Here is a 19,569-nt window from a genome sequence, read left to right on the forward strand (position 1 = left end):
TATTGAATTTTGGATACATTTACAGTAACAGGCTTATTGTAAATGGATATGGAAATAGCAGGGCTTTTCATAAACCAAGGTATGGAGTGTGCAGCTCTTGAGGCTATAGCGATGCTAATGATTAAATAAAGCTTGCATTGTGTGCATAGTATTATATAGGCCTTAGGCCACAATGAAATCTTAATCTACAGATACGCTTTTTTTCACAGTGAGACAAACAAGGTACAAGTAATGGCACAGCACATAGGCTAGGAACTCATTTATCCTTAACTGGAAAAGTAACACTGTCAATCAATGTTACAGTATCTGCAAGAATTTCTACTAGATATTAGCCTCAGACAAAATGTTCAAAAATCACTGCACAAAGGGTTTAAAAGCAGAGTTCTCAATGAAATAAAATCGATTTTGTGGCAGATTCAAGCATTTTACAGATGTAAACAAGTATAAGTACGTTATTCAGATTGAACAGAGAATGTGTGCTAAAGGAATATAAATACAGAGAGGAAAAGTAGGGATCTGGGGATAGGGATCCCACAGGACCAAACAAACAAAAAAAAGTCATTTCGAGCACAAGGTCTGTACTTTTATGTGGCGCTTGAAAGTTAAGCTTGCGGGCAGGTTTGCCTGGTTTCTGCAAAATTCCCACCACAACTTTATTTCAAAAACAGCACAAAAATACCTGAAACTATCCCACAAGTTTAAGCTCTGCTCAGTTACTTACTAATTCTTTACATGTGAAACAGGTTCACAGAGGTGTACATAAAAGACCATGCACTGTGCACAGGGCAATATACAGCATCAAAAAATAAGCTTTTAATTCATTATAAAAACATTAATTTGTGTATCCATTGTGTATCCAAATCAACTTTTTTTTAATGATTTTATTTTTGGTAACTACAAACAACCATCTCTTTGGAAAAAGTTTTTATTTTAAAACTTAGGGTCTTTTTACACCTGGTCACTTCATGTGTTTTCTCTGATCCGATAGCTATCTGATTTGTTAAAACTGTTCCATTTACATTAGGCCATTACATAAATGCGTCTTGGGGAATTGGATATCAATCCGATCTTTTTACTCCCGCCCAGAACGCAAATATATTTTACCTCATTTCCGGGGTAATTGAAATGGAACACGTTTTGGTGTATGTGGTTTTCAGAATGCAATCAAAAAGAAGACGGAAAACTTATGATGGTTATGCTACAAAAAACAGCATTTACATTTATTTGTTTCTGGCGCGTGAGTCACTTGCGAGTGACGTACTTCCGTTTGGGAGGAGTATAGTGCTGACGTTTGTGGCTTGAACAACCACATTCATTTACATCTGTCCAGTTTCATCTGAAATGTGTCCCAGACCACCTCCTGAAGGGGTTTGAACGATCGGATTTATATCCGTCTCGAAAACGTTTCAGAGAGCATTTAGACCTGGTCTTTTTACGATCGGATCACAGAAAACGCATGAAGTGACCAGGTGTAAAAACCCCCATAGTTAACTTGCTTACTCAGTCACAGTACATAGAAGATAAAAAAAAACCCTTCTATTCACATTAGTATTTATTCAGTACAGGGTTACTAGGGATGCATTAAAAGCTGTAAAGCTGATTCTATATATATATATATATATATATATGCTTCAGTACCAATCAATCCTGCTGCCAAACCTAACAGTGTTCCCTCTCACGTAGACTGTCCATCTGATATGAGTCTCTGGAGACACAAATAAATAACTGGAACCTGAAGAATACCTGAAAATTTGGATATGGCTCAATAACTGATTTTTCTCTCAATTGTTTCATAAACCTGTAAAACTACAGGTGCAAACCAATTGCTACATATCAGAACATATGGAACAGAGCTATTTTAAGAAGTACTATAAGAATAATATAAAAAATAACTATAATCTACCAATCTAGACAAACCAAAGGATTAGTGATATCAGCTGTTAAAATTAACTGTTGGACTGAGCAAACAGAAATCAATAAATGGCTTAACATATATTTCTAACTCCTAGAACAGGTATGAACCTAACTGTCCTGTTTATCCCATCTATAATGAACATCAGGCTCAGATGAGAGTGCATCAGACCAAAGCGTATTCCATTAGGAGGGAAAGGCACAGGGGTGATAAGGAGCAGGCAGAGGAGGCAAAAGAAATTCTGAATGAAATGGGCTGTGGTTTGATTATGCTTACTGGGAAGCACATTTCATCCCCCGCTGCACTCACGTGTGCACGTAGAAGTCAGGTAGCAAAAAACAAACAGCTGCATTCTGTAAGTCATTTCTCCCTGTTTAACTGATGGCTTCACCTTTTTTCTTCATCCTCCATGAGATTATCTGTGAAACCTTCTACTCATCAAAACTGTATGACATGGGAGTGCCTTCTGACTGCTTATGCTTTCTCATGCTGATAAATAAGGCTGGTCCATAGAAGTAGTGATAGGGTAGTAGATAGAGCTGAGATAAGAGAAGATGACTGAGTCTCATTTAATTAGGGTCCTCCATCTCTGGCCTGAACATCCCCATTGTCAGCTTTACTACCTGTTACTCACCATTAAACTCATGGTGACGTAATAACATGTCAGTATGTCCGACTTGTGTTCTTTCTTAAATTCTGCTTGTTTACAATGTAGAACTTAAGTGTGTGTTTATCTTAATTTGTGCAAAATTTGTGCATTCAGACCTCAGGTATAACTTCAAATTTAAGTGATACTAAGAAGTTAAAGAGGAGTTACACGAGCAAGGTGGAGCCGAGGAACCACAGCATTTAAGCCAACAATTTTTTTTTAGCTTAAATCAGAGATATTGCTGCTCATGCATGCAGATCGATGCTTGGACGGCTTGTCCTTAAACCAGACACACTTTCTTTTCAGAAGCTCATAAATCAACGTAAACACACTGCCATTATTTTAGTAATTTGAACAATCAAAAATTAACAGTGTGATAACAGCTTACAATTTCATGTTCATGTGGATTGTTGGAGCATGATAAAGAAAAATACATGCACTTAAGCCATTTATACTGTACTGCAGTATTTCTATTCTTCTAGTGTCATTGTTTCTTAATTTCCTTGTGCGGTAGCTTCCTAATTCTTCATGCTGTTTTTACAATTGTACTATCTGCCTGCTGGTTTTTAATGCATGATGGAGATGTACATTCTACCTGCCTATGGGTTATGACAAAGGAGGACAGACACACACAGGGATGTGTAGTGTAGTTACCATCACAGCTGGGCAGAGCATGGTTCCACTGATGGTTCCTTTCGCAGACAATGGGCTCATCATCACTCAAAGTGTAGCCCTTATCACAGCTGAAAGCCACCTGGGAGCCAATGGCAAAGTTATCACCATGCCTCTTGCCATTTACAGGAATCCCAGGATCCAAGCATGAGTCACTCTCCATCATGATACCTGCAGAAATATAGAGAACTATTTAATTCTCTCCCTCTGGGGCCTGAAACGAACAGAGGGAGGTGTCAGAAACACTTCATACAGTATAAATCATCTGTGGTTAGCACCCCATAGATCTCTGCATTGATGTCTTTTTTCTGCATTGACGTCTTTTTTTTTCTATGTACATAATGGAAACATTTCAACGCTACATCATACAGTCCAGTGTTTAGCATATGGCTGGTTGATATCTAATAGCAAGATCATGATATATTATTTTATGAAACACTTCTGAGATTTTGTGATATATTTTAAAAACTGAAATGAAGCAGAAGATTGATGTTAAATTCTTTTATTAATATGTACTGTATAATGGTAAAACACCTGCTGTTCTCCATCATGTTCACCATGTGTCAGGCTCTCTCAGACCCTCGACTTATACAGTGTATAGTATTACAATGGTGTCATTCAAGCCACTCCAAAAATGAAAGTAATTTCCCTAATCACCTTGTACTGGAAATGAAAGCTTCGTGTATTTGTTTGACTCTACTATGATTGACAAATCACTGAGAATTTTAATGTAAAAGTAATAAAAGCAGTAAATCTTCATTACAGGATGATGAAGTGATGCTGGATTTGTACAGTTACATGGCTCACTTGATGGGAAAATGATCAACGTGTTATTAAAATTTAATCATGCTGTAAATCCCTAAACATCCTCTTGAATATATGACTCTACAGCCAAAGTTAATAATTCAGTAAGGTTAGTGATCTCTCTCAGTTATCCACTGCTTCTCATTATTATTATTATTTGGCATTTCATACCAATACTGATTCTTCTGTGGGGGAAAAAACTTCTCATTTGTCTTTGGAAAGGTTTAAATGACTGGAATGCAGCCCAAAACTCATTTGTAACTAAGAAAAGAACTAGCAGGTGAATGTGGGCAGAGGCACAAACCTCCTGGGAGACATAAAGCAGAAACAGCTCTTTTACCTCTGTAAAGTGCACTTAGTGCATTGTATGTGAGCCAACAGCTTCTACACCATGTTAGAATTGAGGCGACGCCTCTGAGGCTGACTCACTCTCATAGCGGATCTGGAAGCCCTCGCTGGAGCGGCTGTTGTCGGTGGTAAACAGGAGATACATGGAGCTTCCGGTGCTGATGAGAAAGTGTGGAGCCTGAGTGCCGTGGTACTCGCCAATCAGAGGGGAGGAATTGGAAGGCCCGTCTCGAACTTCCAGCGTATCATAATTAACCTCTGTCTGAAACCTGAATGGGAGAAGAGTGTCTGGTTATGGCCCCGATCGTTACTGGAATTACTCTAATGAGACAGATTAACTGTGAAATATAATGGGCAAAATGGTGGGAATTAAGTACTGTAGGTGTGAAACAGTATGGATAAGTGCACAGTCACCAGTACATGGTATAGGGCACAAAATAAATGTTTTTGCAATGTCATCAACTGAAATGAGCTGGAGCAGAATAACTATTTATTTATCTATTTATTAATTAGCCATACTGGTCCACTATTACATGTGTAAAATAAGGGCAGAGGTGAGAGGATATTGATGTTAAGGTCAATCATAAGAGAATATATACCTGTCAAAAGAAATCTTAATAGCATGATCCTTCCTGGCTTCAATTACCCATTCACAGCTGAGAGAGTCTTTGTAGTAGCCAGGCCAGCCTGGGGACAGCAAAACTCCTGCTGGAGCAGTTAAATGTCCACCACAGGGCGCTTGTAAAAATAGAAAAAGAAGAAAAAAAAATTGGACCCACTTTTAACTCACACTACACATGAGGTGAGTAAGGTGGGAACATCAATCAGGAGACCAGTGTGAGAATAAGGCCTACCTTCACAACGGGGCACAGCCGCGTTCCATACGACGTTGCCATCCTGGATGACACAAGTGATAGATTCCGAGCCATGCGTTTTGATGAAACCTTCATCACATGTAAAGAGGACTGAGCTTCCAAGTAAGAAGTGCTCACCGAAGCGCTGGCCATTAATGGGGATGCCTGGGTCATGACATTCATTCTGGCCAAAGGCTGAAGTCAGAAGATGAAAGTGAAAATAAAATGTCAAATAAAAGCAGAATCTTAAACTGCACAATGCAGGTCACCTTAGATCTCATGGCTGAAATGGTAGACAGGGGAAAAAAATGCGTCTGCTCCAAATACATCAACTCCTGATTGTAGTGACCTACTTTCCTTATCTGCAATCTAGCTCTGCATTTACACTTTATATCTTTATATCACATTTATATCTTAGGTTGGGGGACTTCTTTTTGTGTGTGTGTGTGTTAATCCAATCCCCTAAAGGCAGATGTGCCTAGTGCTCTGAGTGGAAAGAGGTAAGATTCTTCAATTATTTGCTATGTGCAAAAGCTGTGCTGTAAAATCTCTGCTGAGCTGCTTTTTCTAACCCTCAGTTAGAGAGTAACATCTGCCTTGTGACAGAAATACGGCTAATGCACGGGAAGCAATGGCTTCAGAGCAAAGCTCACAACCTAGCGGCCTTCCTGCTCTGCAGTGAGACATCTCTTCCTGTCTGTGACTGTCCAGGTTTCATCATTATAGGCTCCACTGGTGAGATATCAAACCATACTATCTTCTGACATTGACATCTCACAAACAACTGCTGTCATCCAACCAGCCACCTGGGTGCATCTGACACACACACACACAGACACACACAGACACACTTTTCTGGAATGGTTTGGTCCAAGCATCCAAACAGCTGTTCCATACATTTCAACCTGGAATATTTTTTATCTTTTCCTAACTCTTATTCCTATAGAATATAATGGAAATTTGCAACAAGGAAAAAAGAGTTGACGTTCACCATTCAGTGGCTGAAACATGTTGAACATTCAATGATGTCGCTTTAAACACTAACGAAAACAGAAATATGAAATCAGAAATATGCTCATATGCAGCTTCCTTCCAGCACACCTAGCAGTGCTTGACTTTCTGTGATTCATCAAGAAAACATCAATAGAAAAGGCCAGGAATAAAATGAAGTGTTTACTTGTGTAGGTGATGTTGAAGCCCTTCCCCGTGTTGGAGTGGTCTGACTGAAATTCCAGGCGCATAATGTTCCCATTACTGGCAATCTGTGAGGGCACATCCTTTCCAGAGAAGGTGCCAAATGTGGTGGGCTCGGGCATCCCATCATCCTTCACAATGAGATAGTCAAACTGAGGCTCCACATCAAAGTCGCTGAAAATGAGATGGATCCGACTGCCCACCTCAGCTATGATAAGCCACACGCAGTTCATGTTGTTCCCGTACTCTTCAGGGTAGTTGGGGGAGAGGATGATGCCTGATGGCGCAGTGAAATTGAAGAAGCAAGAGACTGCAGAGGGAAGCAGAGAAATGGGTATTAACCATCCATGCCATCTGTTACTCACTTGCACGAAGAAAAGCCTATTTTCAATCCTGAAGCATTTACAAAGAATTTATTATGGCATTCCACCCAAAACCATATAACAAGCCAGAGCAGGGGTCTTAAAGGAAAAATCCACCTTGAAAACCTTTTTAATCTTAGTTATTAACATGTGATCTGCATGTGTCCAATAATTTTTTTAAATGAAATTCTATGATGAAAAACTCCTTTTACTAAGATCCTTAGTTTCCTAATCCCCTTTGACTACACATTGATGGTGACTTCTGACATATTTAGCCTTTATTTATCCCCAATTAAGCCTTCTAACAAGCGTGATGCAGCAGCTCTTTAGTCTTTTAGTCTTTCTAGCCCTCTCACCAGTTCACTGTACACTCCATCAGACACTGCTATACTTTTGTGTGAATACTGCAGTCAACACCATTGTTCTCGTCAAACTTCTAGATCGCTAATGAGCAGAGTGGAGATTCTGCTGTAACTCAGCTGTATTATTTAGCTGCAAACTGAGTCCAGAGTTTTCTGTTGCATTTCTCGTTAATGTCATTGCATGTTGTTGGAAAATGGTGAGCAAGAAAAGAATTTCTTGCTTGTTTGTTTTCAGGAGCTGACAGCAAAACATGACCATTACCTCATATGCTAGAGAAAGGTGAAGTTTTTTTGTTTGTTATTAAACATCATGGTAAATGCACTAGCACAGTTCCACTGTAATGTCAGTGCACCACATAACCACCAAATATTCATAGGAATAAAGGAACATAGAGCTTAAAAAGCATATTAGCACCTTAATCGCTAAATATACATAAATATAATACAACATAAATATAACTGAATATCTATAAACATATTTAATATGTCTCAGGGTTGAGTTTTGCTTGAACCAAGACCAGAATTTGAGAATGAGCTGTTTGGCTAAAGCAGGAGATGACTCAAGTGGTCTGAGCTTGGCTTGGGGCCAAAAGGCAACAAACAAAAGGCAAAGATGATGAATTCACGAGGTGTCTGCTCAAACTACAAAGCACTGAGACACGGAAAAAACATCTTACAATAAACACCGCCAACATAACTAGGAGCTAGCGGCATTCTTCCTGTAAAAAAGCAAAAAACAAAAACAAACAAACAAAAAAAAACCAGCAAAACAAATGAGGTTATAATAGATCACGAATAGTGTCAGCTGAGAAAAGGCAGCCAACTCGCTGCCATTCGGATTGGCGTTGTCGATCTGTCAAGCCTCTCCAGTGCAGTGCGTTCATCATTCTAAATGGCAGCGCGTTAATTATAGCCGCACATTTTGGAAGAGGACTTACAGACGCAGCTGGGTTTGTTTCCAGACCACTGGTTGTTTTGCTGGCACGATATAGTCCTCTCTCCGACCAGCTCGAAGGCAGCCTGACACTCAAAGGTCAGCACGTCGCCGTGCAAAAAACTCTCTCCCTTACGCTTGCCATAAGCTGGGACTCCTGGGTCTCCACATCCTCCTTTGTTAATCTCTGTACAGAAGAAAAAAAAATACAGAAGAAGGAAATACAGTCAATTACAGAATTACAGGCACCCTATATCTGCCTCAAGATTGACATATTCTGCATTTCTCAGATGCTTTTCTGCTCATCACACTTGTATAGTGTGGTTATTTGAGACACTGTAGAGTTCCTGTCATGCCATAGCAGTCTCCACTGACTTCTTTCTAGACGTTTTGTCCATACAACCCATGAATTGTATCAGAGCTACACAGGAATTTGAGTGCCATCTAAAAATAGAAACTCTTTACCCAAAGGAAAAAGGAAGGAAAAAATACTGGTTGTCCTGGTTAAACATTTACTATCATTTATGTGAACCATTTAACCATAATGCATTGACTGGTTGAGTAAATTACACAACCTGCTGTCTTTCACAGTGTTAACCTTGCTTTCTCTGGATTAAAGATCTTTCCTTGTAGGAAATACTTTGCATTCTGGGTGAATAATGGCCTTCAGCAAAGATGGGGATGTCGCACAGAGACAGCATATGAAGGTGAAACATTGCCATGCTCTCTCACACCTTCTTTTATTTCCTTAAGATGATGTGGATGGTTAAATTTTTATTCCTCATCCATCCATCCATCCATCCATCCATCCATCCATCCATCCGCTCACTAACTACACTGACCCAGCCAGTCTGTAACCTACAAAGATTTTTTTTTCTCCACAAGTTATTAAATACAATTAAAATAGCTTTGAAGCTGCCAGGGGCAATTAGTGGTCAAATTTACAAAGGCACCAGGTCTATCGGCTTCAAATTAAACCCCTGCTGATCTCATGATTGAGAAGCCATCGGCTAAGTTTACAATTAGCCTAATGCTCACCAGGTTGGAAACATTCTTTAGCCGGCTCTAAATCAAAAACACCGAAGCAATAACAATATTCACCAGAGGATTAATGCACACTTTTAGCAAGTGGTGTTAAATGAAAATGAATGCTAATTTAATTATCCAATAATAATAATGTTTTTACCTGGTTAAAATTCCATTTGAGTCATTATCATAAGTGCTCGACAAGCTGGATGGAGTTTTACTTGGGCACAAGTAGATTTGACTTATTTGTTTTAATTGCTAAGTGAATCCATCATTTAGAAATTTGCACATCCTTACAATAGCAGAGTGCACGTTATCCAAAACAGACTCGCAAATGCACCATGAAGAGCTTTTACTTTTTGTCTTAAAAAATAATTTGTATATCTGTTCCAGCATAAACTGTGTGTCTGAGAGTAGACAGTAGACATTAACTTAATAATTTAGAAGCATATTAGGTGCTTTTACTATCCAAATCTAAACAACATACTCTCCCTATTTATGAAGTCTTACTGAGTTGCACTATATGGCAAAAGTTTAATGATCATGAGTTTATGATGTTTCTTTTCTTTTTTTTATAACAGCAAATAGCACAATCTGTGCTGTAGACTCAACCCACTCTTGTGACCTTGATGGATAATCTGAAGTAAATACTACTATAAAGTAATGAAGTGATTGTTGATTATGCGGCCAGAAAGTCAGAGTCGCAAGCTTTATTCCAATGCAGCAATAATCCACAGGGGAGACGTGTCACTAAACCCAACACCAAGTGTCAAGTGAATTATTTTCCTATAACAGAATGCCGTTATATTGAATAAATATTTTATTCATTTTATACCACAGTGATATGATGATGGCTACAATTGTTTGTTTATTAATGAAGGTTGTGCTTTTTATTAGTGGTCGAAAAATATATCACCAAGGCTGATATTTAGCATTGTTTAATGATCGACATTGACTTTCTGTTGGACTTTTGATGAATAGTGCATGAGTGCATTCTTGGAAAAAACCTTTTGATTATGATAAAGGACTAAACTTCATCATCATAATCATTGACATCAGCAAATTCTAAAAAATAAATAAATAAAGATAACAAAATGAAACCACACTGAGATTTGAGAAGTCCACATGTGCTGTGGTATAAATAACGCTCTTCAGGCAAGCTTTGCTCTGCATCGTCAGCATTTAGATTTTAAAAATGCCAAAATCATCTAATCATATATACTAATCATGACACTTGTGATTGCAAAAGACCAATAAAAATCTATTTAAATTGCATAAAAATACATATCCATGTATATAAAAATGCATATGTAATCTAGTATTAGATGTATAAGTTCAGAAAGGCAAGGGACAGCAGCCAATCATCTGGGCTTTACAGAAATCTGAGGGAATATGGAAATGACCAGATGGTTTGAACATCTGTGAAGCCGGGCTATGTGTGTGTGCGTGTGTGTGTGGGACTGCTACATCTTTTAGTAGAAGCAACGTTTCAGTTTCATGCATGCCCCGGTGCTAATTGTTTAGTTCTAGCTCATCTCTTTGTAGCTCTCTATAAAACGTCAAGCCCGACATCACCATACTGGACTGGCGTGTTTGTAAACAGATAATGCTAAATTGATCTAAATGTAATAATGTTTGAACTCCACTCCCCTCAATAAATCTGCTCGGGTTGACACTGCAAGTTAAAAATATCAACCACCCAACACTTTTACATAACTTGATGTTGTATCTGAGCATAAGCACTATTGAGTCTCAAAACAAGATGTCCAGCTGATCCTCCCTGGTGAGACTATTGTCAAATAGGGCAACGTGACTCAGAGCGCTTGTGTGAAATTGGATTTACACAAAGTTAATTGGGTTTGTGTCATTGTGCTTTGGCTTATCCAGACAGTGAGAATTGCTCATTTGTGAGGATACAGTTTTGGGTGAAGAATCGTGGAAGTAACAGGGGATTTAATTTTGACACGAATTTGTAAATGGAAAAAAATTTTTTATTAACATCAATACTGTTCCTAAATCTCATTTTCTAATACTGAACTATTATCTCTGTGACATAAATCCTGAGTAACATACTTTAAGTTTGAGTAACTCAGTCCAATGTTTCCACATAATACAGACTTAGTTTGACCATCTGAGGCTCTGAAAAACATGCAGGATTGGCAACTTGGCAAACATTTTTTAAAACAGATGCCTCAGTTTAATACCAGGCTTCCTTTAATGCTATTTTCATACACACTGAAGGCCAGGTAGTGCATTTCATTCAAGCATTTCGAGCATGTCTGCACTGCACATATGCTGCTCCATTTGTTTTCAATTTGCACGCTTCTGGCGAAGCTGGCGTGACTCAACGGCTTTGTCGGCCGAGCCGTTTTGTGAGGGGAAGAAAAAGCTGTACAATTCAAATGCAGATGTAAAATAAAAATTGAAACATGTCACATAGGAAAGTTCATAAATAACAACATACTTCCCAAGTAGCAGTACTAGTGTAGTACTAGTGCTGTAAACAAATAGGAATAGATTATACAGATTAAGTGTTTGAAATAGATACAAAAAACAGACATGTATAAGACACTATTTGTTTTTCCATGGACCATCAAAAAAAAAAAAAGTCGTATGAACAAGAGATTTGCAGAAAAATAGAGAAAAGCAGTGAACGGTGCTGCATGATGAATTGGTTAACCTTAGCAACCACTTGGCTGAAGTCATGCTGCCAGTCACTTAGGGTGCAGTAACACCTTGTTTGTTGCTGTTTTGAGAGAGATATTATGCATTTAATATTTAGTAACAGTTTCACAGGTAAAAGGGGAGGGGGGGTCTTTACACTATATGTGTGGTGAATTGACCGTCACTGTTAATCTGGGACACCAAAGACCATGTTTATTAGCTCTGTTCATGTTTCCCTGCCTTCAATTGTGGCCACGGAAAGGGCACACATGGAAAATTAATGTATAAATAAATAAATCAAAAAACCAGTAGGAGTATAGAAAAATGTGCATGGTATTGAGCCAATACAAATCCCAGTATTGATTTTGAGTGAATCCTTAATTTAGACCAAATATGAAAACAGGATGATTGATATAACTGAGGGCAAGGAACTGCCAGTGACATAATTCATTCACGGACCATAGCTGACAGTGCCAACATCCCTACTTCTAGGGGTTTTTTTTCTAGTGTTTCCAGAACATCCAGAATTTCAGGAAGAAAGGAACAATGAAGGGAAGAGAAACCACCTAGATCTAGAGATAAAGACACATAGTGGTCTGGAATTACACCCCTAACATAAACTATACTACAATCCTATAATACACTAAATATTATTTATTTATGTATTTAATTATTACAATCATAAGAATTTTACAGTATTTCCAAGAACATAACTTTGACTTACCTTCATAGATGGCCTTGAATCCCTGAGAGCCGATGGTGTCATCAGACTGGAGATGGAGCCACATCTGGTTGCTCATACTTACAATCAAATCAGGCACACTGGAGCCTGTCAGACTTGATTAAAGACAAAGAAGGCTTATACTCTTACTTCACTAGAAATATAGCAATGACAAAAAGGTTTTACATGTAACATCAGAAATATTTTTTGTTGTTCTGTGTGGAGATTTTAACTGGATTTTAATAAAAATCTGTCATTTTAATATGGTCTGCCATCAATGTGTGTGATCAAATGCTCAGCGTGTATTTTGTGGACTAGATCTAAGGAAGGGATTTGACAACTCACACATAGAGCACTCGTCTGGCATCACCGATCTTTCCTCCGTCACCCACTGTTAACGTATCATAAGCTCTCTCAAGGTCAAACTCTTCAAACGCCAGTTTAATGACCTGGAAAAAAAAGTTCACAAATTAAAAATGTGTTACTCATTCAATCCTCTTTATATACACTTTAATAGGATCTGTTTGTCCATTCATCTGTCCATCCATCCGTCTATCTGTCCATCCGTCCGTCTATCCGTCCATCTATCCATCCACCTGTCCATCCACACAAGGAGTATGTAAGAATTTTATGCTCTGTGCTGCTACATGTATGGCTGAATGGATAAATGCATGAACAAACAGATTTAAAGTGGCTAGTGTGTGTTTACAGAATTTTTCTTTTTTTTTCTGACATTAACATGCGAAAAGATTTATAACGTAATAATTATTTCCAAATCTAAAACAGGCAACAAAAGTTCAACCATGTTTGGTGTATGGAAGAGAAGAAAGCCTGGAGAAAGACAGGCTACATGAGCATTTGATGTGCAAGTTAAAAGAAAATTGCATTTCCAGAAGAATCGCTTGAAGGAGGAACACAACACAGGAAAAAAAAATAAAGCTTAATTAGGGCAGGCCCATTATCAGCATCCTCACATTCTCTCAACTGGGCAATTAAAGAGATATTGCTCTCATTCATATTCCTTCCTCTTTTTTTTTCTTTCAAATGCCTCTTAAGGAGCCACAACCTTAGCAGGTGAAGCAATGTTCTTGAAGAATGAAGAAAAGTAGAACTCAAACTATCACATCAACACATTCCTAGATTGTAAGTCCTTATAATATCATTTAGGAGAAAGTTCTATACCACTCAATTTAACTCTCAATGACTGAAAGCAAAGAGGTGCTTTGAGCACAACAATAAGTGCACTTCTATTTTTCAAAAGCGCTCTTATTCTCTATTGCACCTACAGAAACGTGCCTAATTGATCATAGTTTAAACTGAATGGGCAATGATTTTGATTGGATTCCCCTCGCTAAAACTATAACACACACCTACACAATATGAGTGTTATTTGTTAACACTACAAGTAAAAAATACAGACCGGAGAGGGGTCATGTTAGTTGAAGAAACACAGATTTTCGACAGGGCCAGCTAAGAACCTCAGAAGTACTTAATGGCCAATCTGTATAAGATGTCAGAGTGTTTAGAGTGAATTGCTTGGCGAGGCATCAAATCAGAAGTCTAAACCAAAGCTCCTTAAATTATCCTGTCAAAAAGTAAAGACACGTTTTACACAAGACTTGGTCCATGTAAACACAATCCTAACATGACAGAATCTAAGCGATTGTTCCTTCAACTGGCTTAACTACAACGTTTTAGACCAAAATTGATCACTTCATTTTATACAACTCTAAAGCCTGACAAATGGTTCAATGGGTTTTTTCCCCCTAACTTTTAGAGTTAGTAGACAGTCTCAAAAGCTTATTAAAAACATTTGTGATTGTTTTGTGCCTCACAGTTCTTTTTTTTTTTGTTTGTTTATTGTTTTTCATTTGACATCTTGTCATTTGGTCTATTTTTTGTTGTTGTTCAATACATTTTTTTTTTTTTTGGCTACCTGCCTTGACAAAGGACCCAGCAGCACAACCCACTGAAGCCATAAACAGATTCTCTGTCTGCTATGTTATTATCCACTGTGGCATTCCTATCATGATTTTTCTTTCTTCCTTCCTATTGTTTTTAAAATAAGAGAAATTCAAGTCCCAAAATACAATCAGAGCCTATGTATTTTGCATCAAATTGTTCTGACTTAAAAGAATGTTGCTACAATACAGTGATATTCAGATCAGGAGTAAATTTCTGATTGTCAAATATCAGTGTAGAAGATGCATTTCACACCTATCTGAACCCGAGTTATATTTAACTTTGTTGCATTTATTATTAAGAATATTATTTGATATGAACTGACACAAACTTGTGTAATTATGCTAGATCAAGTGATTCAACTATAAAATCTTACATGAATAAAAAAACCTGGACTAATATTTAACTTTATTATTTAAAAAAACAAAAGGGTATGAGCCATAGCCTTAAAACAAGAGTATCTTGTGCCTACAAAAACCCTTATGGAAAACTTAAGTTAGAAATCTGCTTGCTCCAGTTGTTTTAAAGCCACTCGCTTATGTCCATACACTATGTCCCATCTTACTCCGGACAGCCATATAATTCTCCTGTGAGTAAAGGTTTACAAAAAAACAAACACAGTAAAACCAGAATAAACAATAGAGAGAAATTTAAGATGCTGATTGGGATGAACTTGATTGCAGGAATTTGCCATGCTATGTACGCTATGTAAAAAGAATCTGTATAAAAACTTGCCAAATATTTTATTTATGAAGGAAAGAAAATGACTTGAGCATAGTCAGAAATCATTATAAAGCAAATTTTGTTTTTATAGCACTTTCATGCAGTAGAATGGCTGAATGTTTTAGCTAATGACGCAAACATGCTAACGGCACGGCTTGAGTTCCTAATAGCTTATTCTTATGTGTAAAAAAAAAAAAAAGGACAAGAACTACACACGTGAACATAGTCATAAATCATCCTGAGACGAATTAGTGTTATAACTTTGCTTTCAAGACCAATTCTGCTTTATGTGCTTCAAATGTATGTAGTGGTTTATTCTTGTTCCGCTCGACTCCTCTGTGTGTTCTCTGTGTACGTCATGCTTTTCCATGCAACGCAAGAAGATTAATCACAGACTGATTAACTAACAGAGAACATTGTTAGAAGAGTTTACTGTTTGTCAGGTTTTATTAAGCCGAGACTTAATCAGGAGCCCAGGCTGTTTAGAGACGTAGCCCCCGCCAGCTGCCATAAACAATAAAGCTATAAGGTATCTTAGTTTGATAAAAGGCATCCTTAAAGACGTGTCAACACTATGCACACAAACATTTAAACGTTGTTTCCCCCCCCCAAGTTATATGTACGGCTTTGGTGGAGAATCAGTCAAGTTGGAAGGGTGGTTCATTACATAATCTGTTTGATGTACTAATGTTTAACAACTAGCAGCAGGTAGTTTTCTCCACCTCTCACCATCAGCATGTACATAGCATAAAGCAGCATAAAGCAGGACAGATGACGTTTCAAGGTGTATGGATTCTCTCCAAAATTTGGCTACTTAGATCATTTTTTTGGCAGCGGCTGTATTAAATGCACTGTTACTTCATATAATGTGCTCATCTTGCTCCTGTTCTCATAAACGCTTCCTTTAAGATACTGTTTGGATGTATTTATGCCAAAGAATTAGTCTGCTCTCAGATATTTCATTACATATCTATGACAAGCTGATGCTATATCTATGACGCTTTTTCTGTTCAGCTGTTATATACAGTATTTCTGTGGCCATACGTTAAAATAGTACGTTAAGGTTGGTGGAGCAGCACAAAAGGCGGAGTGACATTCAAACCTCTTTGGTACAATGGGGTCTTTAAAACATGTTTAAGTCTAAAAATGGCCACTGTTTATGTATTCAGTATTCACCGCAATGTCTTAAGTTCAAAAGTTATATCAATATTTAAGCAGAGAAAGCTGTTGAAATTCACAGCAGGCTTGCACAGGTGCTAAAGTTGATTTTCTGGTCGACCCTTTTAGATAATTAAAAATTACCTGGGTGCAGTTCAGGACTTCAGAGTTACCAGATTTGTATTTATTTCACTATGTCATTTCAATTTGGATACTTGTTTAACCATAAAGAATAAGAACAAACAAATCGGAATTAAATAGCAATTACACCAAAAACTTTCATGAAGCATACAGTATTTTCACATCCTTCAGTTTGGCTATCGTCAGATTTAGGCATCCCATAAGGTCTGAACACTTGTAGTATTGTAATGACTGTTTCGTGGTGCCCTTAAAAAAGCATGTTTGCTCGTAATATGTTCAGACCAAATACGCACACATGTAGTGACTTGATGAGCATGCAGTTCGAAGAAAGTTTGTTCGTAGCAGGAAGCCATGTGCTTTGTGCGCTTGACTGCAGTGCGCAGCTTGCAACATTCTGTCTCTATCCATCATTTACCTTCTGTGCATGTTTTTGTTATGATCTGCATTTAAATCTCTGTATCATTAACTCCTTCCATTTCAAACAACTGCATCTAAAATATAAGCACTTGTATGCAGGCCACAACGTCTGTGATACATTTGATAGAGTATCGATTTAAAAGCTTGCGACAAAGAAGGCAGAAATTAACCAGACGGTTATTTCTATTATTAATATTGACGTCTGTCTCTGAGAAAATGATACCAGTGGATTTTGATTGCATAGTCAAGTCCAAAATATGATATATAAAAGTTTTAGGTGAAAGAGCGAAGGGATTTAATGCTGCTGGTCTGCTGGGCTGCTTTCGTAATGTATGCAGAGCAACCATGGTCATAGCAAATACATACCTAACATATACGACATCAATTATCTCTGAACTTCATACACTAAGAATCAGGCGCATGATAAATGGAGTGCAGTTTCATTTAGATGACAAATATTAATAGCATATCGTCTGTTCAGTGCTTTCTACACTGTTTACTTTCCCTGTATATAGACCGCAGTCTGGTTTAATCTGTGTGGGTTTTTTTCCCCCAAACCCTCCACAACATGTACTGTATTTATATTCTACTGTTATACATATACTCTATTTCTTTTCTACACAGTACAGAGGACACCCTCAGTGGAACACAGACGATGATCGAAGACAGAAAGACAGTTTGATCTACATTTCTTGTAAATACACACCACTTGTTTGACTTCTTATGTCAATGACTCTACACGTCTGAATTTCTCAAGAATAGACAAATTGGCCACAGACTTTTGTAGTGCACTCTACTCAAAGTGCAAATAGATGAGTATGTCCTGTCCATCTCTTCAGTACTGAACACAAGTACAACAAACCCCTCAACAGGATTACAGATGCTGATAAACACTGCCAGCCCCATTTCACCAAACCACTTTCTTTAGTTTAGGTCTAACACAGTCATGTATTTTGGGACACCAATTTAGACCTAAAAAAAGTTAAAAAAAAAAAAAAAGGTTATACTGAGTTATACATAACAACCATCACCATGTAAGGTGGCCATTTTTTCCATTTTTGCCAGTTTAAAAGATCTCTATTATTATTATTATTATTATTATTATTATTATTATTATTCAACCTTAGTAGTAGTAGTAGCAGTTGTAATAGTGTGTTTTTTATTTAAATAAAATAAACTCTATTTGCTCGTCGTTTATTAAAAATCAGCTTTCTTAAATCATAATGAGATAAATGCTCACATAATAACAATAATATAATAATAATGGTAATAATAACATTTATTAGTATTATTATTATTATATTATTAAATAATCAACAAATTGATGAATGATCCATCAATTATTATGTAATAGCTCATTAAATAATCATTAATAATTTTCTTTCATATAATTGTGGATCCAAGCCGATTGCATCTACATGCTGCTTAACAATAATGAATAATATACAGTACTCACTTGCATATTATCGTAACAAGTCTAAATTTATTCAGCAGCAAATACATTAGAAAAATTCAATCAATGCTACGTAATTATTCTGGTAATTAATATGCGTAAATGGTTGTGACTACATACTTGTCAATGATTCTTTTTGCTGACATCCGTTCACTGAAAGTACAGTACATGTCTGTGTGTGGGTTTTTAAATATACATAATTTAATATCTTGCTTTTAAAATAAAGCGTACTGTGATGAATCATTAACACATTCTCTTTGTTCAACTTAGCTATTATTGATGATGTACTTTTGTGACACACATCCTTTTAGGGACACTTTGTAATTGCTTAAGTGGTTTAAGTATTAGAAGACCAGAATGCACTTAAGCAAGTGTTGCTTAAACTTGAATCGCCACTGCTCAATTATCATAACAACAGTACCTAATTAAGCATTACTTAACCAAATGTGTGTAGGTCTGTTGGAGAATGCTGGCAAATGCTGGCAAATGCCAAAAAAAAAAAAAAAAGAAAATCTGGTTATGGATAAAATGTTTTATTTTGATCTGATTTCTAATTTAGACTTGGCTGTTTGCCTGTAAAAATTATACTGGATAAAGAGCCAGTTTAACAAACACAGTGGCACATGCAATCAGTCTTCTTACAGAAGTCTATTTCCCCACGCAGTGAACGTCAAGCTTGGATCGAGTTGTTGGATCGCTACTGGGCTGCAGAGAAACGGACATAAGCCAAATCGGTTGGGTTTGTAACACTAGCTGTCAAAATTCTCATTTTACACTTTTGGAAGTAACCAAAATTTTTTTTCCATGCTGCTAAATATATAAACCCTTATTATTTCCATTTATAAATGAAGGCATTATGTGATGTCTGAATCATTAACATGTTCAGTAACCTATATTGAGTGTACATTAACTCACAACATGCAAAATAAGCTGGTTAGTCATCAAGACATCGCATAGTATGTGGAAATTAATTAATGTTGACAATTCTTTCATGCATGCATAAACTGTTAGCAAAGAAATCTACTGTAGAGATCGTCCAACTACAGTATCTGAGACCATACTGAAAACCCAGGAACACGAGAGCAACAAGGAGGGCAAGGACTTATCACAAGAGCAGCACAAGAATATAACAAATAAGAAAAAATGAATATACATCATACATCAAGTTATTTACAGACAGATTGCTCTGCATGTACAATATTAAAGGCTCGCA

The 19,569-nt window shown here is 37.2% G+C and overlaps 1 protein-coding gene across 2 annotated transcripts in view; it reads right to left on the reverse strand.

Annotated features, from left to right (window-relative positions):
• Nucleotides 1–19,569, reverse strand: part of csmd1a (CUB and Sushi multiple domains 1a) — a 304,313-nt gene that overhangs the window by 85,178 nt on the left and 199,566 nt on the right. For both annotated transcript variants that reach the window (XM_060871844.1, XM_060871843.1), the window contains exons 11-18: nt 12,848–12,951; nt 12,506–12,618; nt 8,096–8,278; nt 6,417–6,743; nt 5,240–5,434; nt 4,985–5,123; nt 4,467–4,654; nt 3,216–3,404 (exon numbers count right to left, since the gene is read on the reverse strand). In XM_060871844.1, the coding sequence (XP_060727827.1) occupies nt 3,216–3,404; nt 4,467–4,654; nt 4,985–5,123; nt 5,240–5,434; nt 6,417–6,743; nt 8,096–8,278; nt 12,506–12,618; nt 12,848–12,951 (1,438 nt within the window). The remainder of the gene's footprint in view (nt 1–3,215; nt 3,405–4,466; nt 4,655–4,984; nt 5,124–5,239; nt 5,435–6,416; nt 6,744–8,095; nt 8,279–12,505; nt 12,619–12,847; nt 12,952–19,569) is intronic.

Source organism: Tachysurus vachellii, chromosome 6 (assembly GCF_030014155.1).
Source record: "Tachysurus vachellii isolate PV-2020 chromosome 6, HZAU_Pvac_v1, whole genome shotgun sequence".
Taxonomy (NCBI): Eukaryota; Metazoa; Chordata; class Actinopteri; order Siluriformes; family Bagridae; genus Tachysurus; species Tachysurus vachellii.